General features: G+C 34.6%; 1 protein-coding gene across 3 annotated transcripts; it reads left to right on the top strand.

Annotated features, from left to right (window-relative positions):
* The first annotated feature begins 46 nt into the window (after nucleotides 1-46).
* Sys1 (Sys1 golgi trafficking protein) lies at nucleotides 47-9,170 on the top strand. Of its 3 annotated transcripts, none has more exons than XR_002010274.2 (5): nucleotides 47-416; nucleotides 1,727-1,943; nucleotides 3,001-3,068; nucleotides 4,993-5,356; nucleotides 6,493-9,170. XR_002010274.2 is itself a non-coding variant. In XM_019061868.2 (4 exons), exons 1-4 carry the CDS (start codon nucleotides 412-414, stop codon nucleotides 5,231-5,233), a joined length of 531 nt encoding a protein of 176 aa, XP_018917413.2. In that variant the 5' UTR covers nucleotides 47-411; the 3' UTR covers nucleotides 5,234-9,170. The 3 variants fall into 3 exon arrangements, 1 of the variants encoding a protein (XP_018917413.2); XR_002010275.2 differs by having other exon boundaries at nucleotides 8,930-9,170; XM_019061868.2 differs by having other exon boundaries at nucleotides 4,993-9,170.
* The last annotated feature ends 516 nt before the right edge of the window (nucleotides 9,171-9,686 follow it).

Consider the following 9,686-nt stretch of genomic DNA (forward strand, 5'->3'; position numbering starts at 1 on the left):
ACCAGACTATTTCGTGTTTATGTTTTCTTTGGTTATGGTTGGTTATGGTATATTATCATTGACGTATAATGTGGTATTATGGTAACTTTAACATTTAAATTAATTTGTCTTTTCTTGTAACATGTTGTGAATTGTGATCATGTTAGAACCAGAGAAAACGGAACGTAGAACTGGATTTTGCTTTAGCATACTTACAACACATATGTATTAAATGTTTAGTTGATGGAATTCTCTATTTTCTTCTCTGGCTTCGTTATTTTTCTGGTGCTTTTCGAGAAAGTGTACATAATTCCTGTGTCTCCCTGAACTGGTTATAATTCTCTTTCCTCCTTCAGCACAAAAGATATAATTACAATTACTTACTCAAGATTGCAACTACCTACTTCCTATTAGTGCACCATCTTTTTCATCATGATGTAAGTATTCAATTAAGCATGTATCATATATCAACGGTGAAACTTCCAAACCATGTATCTCAGTTTGCGACACAGCAGACTTTCTGTCATACTTTAATTTTTAATTGAAAAACTATTCAGCGTCATTTCTTAAAACTTTCAGTGAATTTTCTTCTCTGTGCAAGAAAAATTCTGTGAAAATTTCCAGGAATAAAGTTGATTTGTTCTTCTTAAAAAGAATAAAATGAGAGCTGATATTTCGAAACGTCCCAAACAAAATACGTGATTTGGGAGTTTCACCGTCGATGTGTTCATGCCAGAAATTTTTTGTGTTATTTCGACCAGTGACCTTTGTTGCACACCCATATCTCTGAGGCAATGGTGAATGGTTTTTTTTTTCTAATATGAAAGCTGGGAAGAAAGGACTTGTCTAGAGTCAGTGAAAAGATCACATATTCTAACTGCTAAGACAGTAGAGCCATGCTACAGTCATTGCTAATTAAAACTTTACGCACTTTTAGACTGTGTCGAAAGATCCATCATCTTGATTCTACCCTTTACTATCAATGCCTAACTGACGTCACACGATCTTCTGTCGCAGTTCCAAAGCGCGTAAACTTATCTGGCATAGACTTTACTTTAGTTAGAAACAAAGACTATCAGCTCTAATAGTAATCTCTTTTCAATGACACTGGGTCATTATTTCAATCGATAATACCACAAACATTAGAAATAAACTTAAACTAATGCCTAGCTTAATCGTTGCTTGCACACCTAATGCCTAACGATCGCATCGTGAGACTCCATCTGAATGACTAAGTGATGACTTGTGTGATTACTCATGGATCCCCAACATTTCAACTAAACCATCTTAAGAGGATGATGGGAGAGTTGAGTCGCATTTAGTTAACAGAAAAGCAAAGTTTACTTCGGCAACTCACCTTTTGTTGTTTGTTTGTCAAGGTTAGCAGTACCTAATAATGATCAATTTGATACACGTAACATTGAATTTGAACGTTTATTTTAGCTCTAAAAAAAATTGAGGTAGCATGAGCATAATTTTTAAGGCATTTGGACTGATAATGAAAAGGTCTTCTCTCGAAGAAACAGTATCAATCCAATCCTTGCACAACAGTTCCTACTAACTACAAAGAAGAAACAAGAACTACTAAGATCACCTCATTTTACATGCTTAGCTACGAATTAATTTTGAATTGTTGCCATCTCATAGCCTAGTAATGGCCCTAAAAAGAAAATACAAGTCTATGCTCATTGATCTTGAATGTACAAATGTGTTGAAAACCGCAGTAATTTGCCCCTTTTTTTTCCAGTGGAGGGATCAGTTCAACTTCTCTGTTTAGCCCAGACAGGAAGTCCATGGCTAAACTCTCCGGCCACTTTCGTAACACGCAGTGGGATCCTCTGCTTATTTCAGTGCAGATAATAGCTATCCAAAGTTTGTATTATTTCATGCTGGGATTATGGCTGTCGATTTTGAGTTTTCTCCTAGGTACACCAAAAACCCTGGACCATCTTTTTCGATATCAGGTACATTTCAAGTACACAAAGTGTGAATTAAAGAACAATGAATTTCAGGTTATAAAACTAATAAGTCTCAAAACTGAGAAAATGATGTAAGAATTAAGTTTAAAATATCTCTGCTTAGGACATTTCCATCCATCCGTCCATCCATCTATTTAATCACTGATTTATCCAAGTATGTATCTCTCTAGGTAGACTGGTTCTACGATGTCTCATCTTTTTCAATTTCACATTACTGATACAATTGCATGGGTGATAATTCCAAAGGAGGGGAGGAGGAGAGTTTAATAGGATGCTTTATGAGTCACCTGTAAAGTCACTCAATATGCTTCATGTTTAAAATATGAACTAATATTTTTAGGATTTATTTAAGTGCTTAAAAATGTCCACAAAATTTGACCAGGCATAGGAAATATTAAGGGTGAAGTTTTGAATGCCTCAGCTTTTTTCTCACCAAATGTGGAATGGATGATGAGTAATCCATAAATATTGAATCATTTTCTAAACAAAGATTTCAGCAGGCCATCTCAAAATTCAATGTTAAAAACACATCCGCACATGTTTATATGCTCTACCTCTGACACTAAAGAGCAGCCCGGAATATGTTCAGATTGAAGCATTTTTCCATAATAGTGTAACCAGATACACTTTTGACCTTCTGTCTCTATAGAGCCTGAAAAATAGCTTGCGTTATCCTCTTATACAAAACTGGTTTTTTTCTATGTTTCAAACTGGTTTTTTTTTTCCGGCGGGCGTAAAATGTATCACCCGTTAATAACAATTGTCAATCAATCTATATTATGATTTTTCAAGAATTTCTCCTACTTCTGTGCCTTTTCTGGTTGAGAAAATGTTTACAATTTTTTTCAGTATCAAATAATTTGACAGGAACCTTTTTAAATTCATTCAGGTATCAATAGAATTTTGTCAAGCCTGTCAAAAGTTTTCCAGTGCCATAAAACCTGTTGAATGCATACTCAATCATTACTTAATTTTGAAGACTTTAAATGTTTGTGTTCTCTATAGTTAATTTGATTTGTTTCCATTTTTTATTTCTTTTCAGGAAATGCATGTCCGAGACTTTTCCGGTAAAATGATTGTGATTGCTTTTGTTTTGAATGCTCTCTCTGGGTAAGTTTATACCATTTAAGTCTCTGCCCTTATACTTAAATTCCTGGTTGAAATCCAAAATACTGTCACTCTTTAGTGAGACAACCATTGGTGTAGAAGATGAGGGAGCAAGAGAGAAAAGTTCAACCTCTTAAATAAAGGAGAATAGCTCAATCCAGATCTTTTTAAAGCATATGAATTAGCCTGTGCAAACATTTCTGATGTCCCATACAGTACAGTGTTTTACCTGTGTGTGAAGCAATTTCATTGTGGCATATGGACCAAAGTTGGTTGGTTGGATGGCCCAGAGAAATTTTCTTTTAAGTCCCATAAATACAATTATAAGTTATAACCAAGATGCCCATTAATTTTGGTAATCAGTTTTCTAGAACAAAGCACCACTGCAATCCTGAAAAAATGCAGTTGACTTTGGACTTCTTCCGTTCTTGCTTAGTTGTGTTCTAATAGGCAATCAGTGTTGTTATTCTCAGGAGGAGAATCTTAACAGTTGATTTGTTTCTTTAACTGTATTATTGTATTCTATAACCACTGTCCTTCATCTACAAGAGACATTCAGCAAGCCTTCGCATTCTCCTTGCCATTTCTACAAAATTAGTTTAACTTTTAAAAACTTGAGATTTGTGGGAAGTTTAGAATATATTTGATAAGTCTGCTTAAACAACAATTTGATTTATGTATTCAAACCTTAATGCCGAGTACTCTACGGTGTGAGGGCTCCTGTCGAAAATGAGAAATATTTTTCTACTGTTCAAAGCGTAGCATTCCTTGCCAGGAGATTCCAAATTAGGTACAGGAGTTAAATTAAACATTTATTTTATCAAGTGAAACTCCTCTTTCTTATTTTTCGTTTATAATGTTCTTCCAGTTCCAAGCATGTTTGATGGTAGAAAGCAACCTATAGGTGTTAAGTGCATTGGAAGGTTGTAGTTGTGGATTCCACAGCTTCCTCCATAACTTCTGTTGTTTTATATGTACACTGTTGAGTTATATTCTGTAATTCAAAATGTAATAATTTCCTTATGGAATCAAATTAAAAATTAAGGTGGATAAAATAAAAGTTTTCTCTTAAATTTAGCGGCCAACAGGTTCATGAAGTTTGACTGTAGAGACTTTTGGCGCCATGCTGTGGAAAAATCGTCCCACGTGGCATTGTAGTGCCCATTCTTCTCTATCAAACATGTTTGGAACTGAAAGAATATAATACAAAAAGTAAAATAATTACTTCACATAATAACATTATTATTTTATTTAGGATCTTGCTTTTAAGTCAGTTTCCCCATGAGGGAACTTATTCTTTGAGGGGTAGAAAGAAACTGCTCTTTATTGGCAGGAGACCTCACACTCGCGCACCAAACGTATGTAACTATTTTGCATTTACTTATGGACAAATGCATGAAGTTAGTTATGGTTTGTGCGTACATGTCAGGTATATCCTAGGCTTTGTAAATACTCTTTGTTTATTTATATGGAAATGGCGAGAGGAGTGCAAAGACTTCTTAGATGCCCCTCGTATCTACGATAGTAGCTACTGGTTGAGTAAACGCACCTACATTTGCTTTTTTTCACGGCAATGCATAGTTTTTAAATTTTATCATTAGTCTCAAGGAAAGAGATTGAATTCATGAGTCACGACTCAAGCTAAAGTCTCCAAATTGAATTGCGTAAAGGGGAAGCAACTCCAATGGAATAAAAATCCTAATAAATAGGAATTAGCAAAAAACCTTCAAGATGACACATTTTAGCTGTTTTCAACATGGCATAGAGTACCCTCTACGTAAACAAAACCCTCCTCTCAGCAGTGATACGAATGTGACAATTTTAAATTTTAAGGCTGTATGAGTGTCATTTTTTTAACGGCAATATGTTTGGGTCTTTTTAATTTGCTGAAAGAAATTAATTGTAAAAAATTGTTTTCATTTCACAGAGCTTGCAGCTTATGGTTTGTAGTACAAAGAACGAAACTGTGTCTGGATTTCACAGTGACAACGCACTTCATTCATCTATTGGCTTGCTGGTACTACAACGGACATTTTCCATTCGCCTTTTCATGGTGGGTCCTAAATATTGCTTGTACAGCAATCATGTGTGTTTGTGCAGAGTTTCTTTGTTTGAGAACGCAACTGAAAGAAATACCATTGAACGTCGGTCAGAAAGTTGATTTATGAGGATAGTGAGCCCGTTTCACTCTCTAGAGGAGTTGAGCGGGGAAGAATCAAGTCTGCAAGAAGACTGAAAAAGGATTCTGTATTTTATCGCGAGCTGTGATCTCTCCTGGCGGAGAATACTATGTAAGTTTTTGCTTTTACTGTACTTGTATAATACTTTTCATGTATGGTAGGATAAGTAGAAAAAAATCAAAAAGGGTGGAATTTCATATCAACTAGTCTGAATTTTGCTGAAAGTGTAACAATCTTTCTAAGAGGATCAATTCTTTTATTTGCATCTAAAATCAATTTTGTTCTTTGTTTCTGATTTGAAAAACAGTAGTATTCACATATCAATAATTAAACTGCAAACATGCATATTTTTTTCTGGTGTTTCATGATTTACACTGATTTTTCTTTCCTCTGTCTTAAAAAAAATAAACTAACATCATGGTTCGAAATTTTAACAGAACATTATCCACACCAAGAATCATGGAAGTTTTCAAAATATGACGTGAAATAGTCTTTCGTTAAAAAAATGAAGTATGACAGGAAATTTAGAACTAAAATATGCTCTCTTGCAGTTTCACTGTTGATATAAAAGTTTAAAAGTTTTGGAGGTCTCAGCAATTTAAAGCCTTCGACTGATTTTGTTTCATCAATGATCGAAATTCCCATGCTTAGTTTCTTCATGTGAAAGTCACCATTTCAGACGAAAAATGAAGAGAATTATGAAAAATACTCCTAAGAAAATTTAGATCAGTAATCAAGTTGACTTCAATTTTTACGGAAAACTTCTTTTAAAATATCGCCCAAATCAAATATTTCTCTGCTAAACCAAGGTACATAAGGTACTTTATAATGTGATTTCCTTGTGTGAAAAATGATTTTCTATCAGGTTTATAAGGAACTTGTATTGTAATCTTACTCTAAACAAGCTGATTTTGAATTCTAGCAAGGTCCCGATTATCTTGAATTGTAATAAACCCACTTTTAATTAAGTGAAACAACATCAAGTAAACAGATTGCTAGTTTCCAGGAGGTTTCTCATCCAAAGCTGACTAATTTACAGCCCTTACACGTCTGACTTGAATTTACACCTTTTTCTGACTATTTTGAAAATTCAACCCCTCTGCAAAACAATATTTTGATTGGTCTCATCACAACATTAATTAAGGAATTCAATTCATGTGACCTTAATCCACCATTCTGTCACATTGACCTGCAATTGTCCATGTGTTATATTTTTTTTTTATTTTTTTTTATTTACCTCCCTTAAGGTTGATGTCGGCGAATCTCATTCAGTTTAAAACTGACCTATCTCTGGAATTTTCAGTCTTCTTTATCTCCAAGGCAAAAAACGCAAACAATTATGCCACTAACTGTCAGTCTGGCTATGATGGCTTAAGAATACAGAGCAAAAATATTTTCGGATCATTGAAAACCATTAGCTCAGTTCAGTTTTGTTTATTCTGCACATTTTTCCACTCAGAGTTGGGTGGTCTTTGAACCGGATTCATTGCACTGTTGTAAAGTCTCACTGAACTACTTATTTCTGTACTCAATCATGAGTGTTAGTTTTGTACTGAAAATTTCAGGGATTTTCTGTTGATTTTTTTAATGAATTTTTCAAATTCTTGAAGACAAATGAGAAATTGTCAAAGAAAACTTTCCTGGTTGTATTGCGATAAGGTCCCTCTGGCTAACCTCTTTACGTAACCTGAGGTCAAGAAAGGGTGATAAAACTGGGTGAAAGTGAGGCATATTTATTTTGTGTCAAAAGGAAAAACATCCATAGAGGGATGCAACACCCTCTTCACTATTCAGGGTTGCAATTGTAAGGGAATACTGGGAAATGTCAGGGAATTTTAAAAAGTCATTGAAAACCTGGAATTGTCAGGGAAAATAAAGAAAATGTCAGAAAAAAATCGTAAAGTCACTTTTATTTGCTTCCTCGAGCAGGTTTTGAACCACAAATTTTGCCCTTAAACTATTTCTAACTATGGTGAAAGCTCGCTAAGTTGAATTGTGTAGGGACTGACAAAAAATTCGACTTGAGTGGCAATTTGTCTTAACGGTTTCTCTACTTAACTTTGGATGTGTCCAGGGACCAATAAAAAATTCAACTCAATCGGCATTTCGTCTTATGCATAGTTCGACTCTGTGAGCTTTTACTGGATGTCTTTAACAATCTGGCATTTATTCAATTGACAGGGAATTTCACCAAAATGTGTCAGGAAAATCAGGGAAATGTTAGGAAATTTAATTTTCCAAATTCTGTGGCAACCCTGCCATCGTTTTTTTTTTTAATACTGCCGCCCAGTTTCGTTTGTTGATAAGGGATTCATATCAACGTTGTCGCATTTGGCCGAGTTCTGCCCGCATTCCTTGCAACGTATGTACGGATACGGATTTTTCCTTGTAGGTTGGCTGTCAGCAACACCGCAACGCCGAACCTCGTTGAGGCGTTGACCCGTGATCATCAGAAATTGACAAGATAGTATATAGCCGCCAACCCCCCCACCCCTGCATCTTGATCGATGGATGATAAAATATGATATTTGTCAGAATCAGAAGAGATGACCATGTGGGAGAAAAATCGTTCTTTTGGGCAACAGACGATTCATTGCAGATTTGAGTCAATATCGTGAATAATTATTATTGTCAGAGTTAAAGTCAAAGCCTTATCACAGGTCAAACATCCAAAAATAAATTAATAAAAGAATCAATAATCTCAGCTGGGTGGGTGTCATTCTCGACGAATTTTCTATTTCAATGAAATGAAAGCGGCTTTTTGCTATTATCGCTTTACAATGGCCTGAGAGTTGAACTACAGCAATTAAAATTGTTTGTATACCTACCTACTTGAGTCTTGAAATTCATTTTAATAAATATGTCACTGTCACTCTTCACCCTCAAAAATTATCTAAGAAGCCAAAATAATTTATTAATTTGTGTGAATCCTTCCTGGCTTTCTAGTTAGCATGGTAGGCATTTTAACTGGAAATTACGATGGTAAAGATTTCAGGTATTAGAATGACAAAATTTCAAGCTTGCTCTTGTATGAGGTCTTAGAAAATCAGTGCCAAAGGTGGTTCCAAAATACTTTTACTGTTAATCATTAGAGCTCAAAAAAAAAAAAAAAAAAAAATTTGGCTCTAATTGAAATTTTTGGAACTTCTTGGCTTTGTTTTCCCCGCGAAATGGTGTGGACCCAGCCCCATTTCTCCACCTTGTTATACACTTTTTTGTCGAGCACTAATGCCAATTGAAAGTAAGTCCCAATTGAATGTATTTATGCCAAAAGGAGCTATATGAAGATAAAATAGTTAAAAAGAACTGTAGACAACACAATGCCTATGCACATATTGATGGGGAAAGTGCAAAACCATGTGTCTTTGTTTGCGATGCAGCAAAATTCCTGTTGCACATTATTTTACTGTCAGAAAACTATTCCAAGTAATTTCTGGAAAACTTCCTCGAGTTCTCTTCTCTGTTAGCAGAATAATCTGTTTAAATGTCAAGCTACATATAAAGTTAGCTTGTTGCTCTTCGAGAAAATATTGTAGGAGTGGAAATTTTGAAACAATGCAATGGAGATTTGTAGTTTTGCACTTTGGTGATCGATATATTTCCTTTTGGTTTAATTGTTTTATGCATACTTCTTTTTAGCATAAGTAAGCCCAATTGCACTAAATTTATGTAAATGTTTTTCAGTTGAAGATCAAAGAAACAGAGCTTTTGAAGTGTTAAAGAAAATGAACATCTAGGTGCCTTGGTCATGCATGCTTGGATGAAGTTAGTTTTGACTGTACATGCAAGCTACTTTCTTCTCCTTCTCGCAGTATAAATTTACCTTTTCTGTTCATAAATGTCCGATCTAGCTGTAAGTTAACCGTAAGTGCAAGTTGTAAAGTCTACTATCTTTGGTTATTAAATGAAAGTTTTGTTTTCTAAATCGATCTCTTCATTTATGCTGCCAGTCTGTTCCTTTTAAGTTTGTCCCTATCTTGGGGATTTCAATGTTCAGATGGAACCAAAGCTTTAGTACTGTCAAAATTATAATTATCTTCATTATCTGGCAGCTCTATGCTGTTTCAAATATGTCAGTAGCCAAATCAAAGTTCATGTTCTTGAAAGTTTAAAGTTCCTTCTAAAAATGTATCATGTTTTGAAAAATTGATTGCACATTTCACTTTTCAAAATTTCTAAGACTATTCGGTGAACAATGAAACACTCATTAAATAATGAATAATCTTTGTTTAGTCCTCTTTACAAAATATGTCAAGATGAAGGTGTTTTAACAGAGGTATGAACGAATTTGGATGGTGTTTTTTTCTTGACCCTCTTGAGAAAATTGGCCATAATTGAAAACCTGTCAATGTGACTATTTTTTTTGTCAATGACTTTACTCCACTGTTACTGAAACAAGCAAAGGAGAGGCTTCAAGTAAATATACAGAGAAACTACAACC

The sequence above is a fragment of the Bemisia tabaci genome, chromosome 3, assembly GCF_918797505.1.
Source record: "Bemisia tabaci chromosome 3, PGI_BMITA_v3".
In the NCBI taxonomy this organism is placed as follows: Eukaryota; Metazoa; Arthropoda; class Insecta; order Hemiptera; family Aleyrodidae; genus Bemisia; species Bemisia tabaci.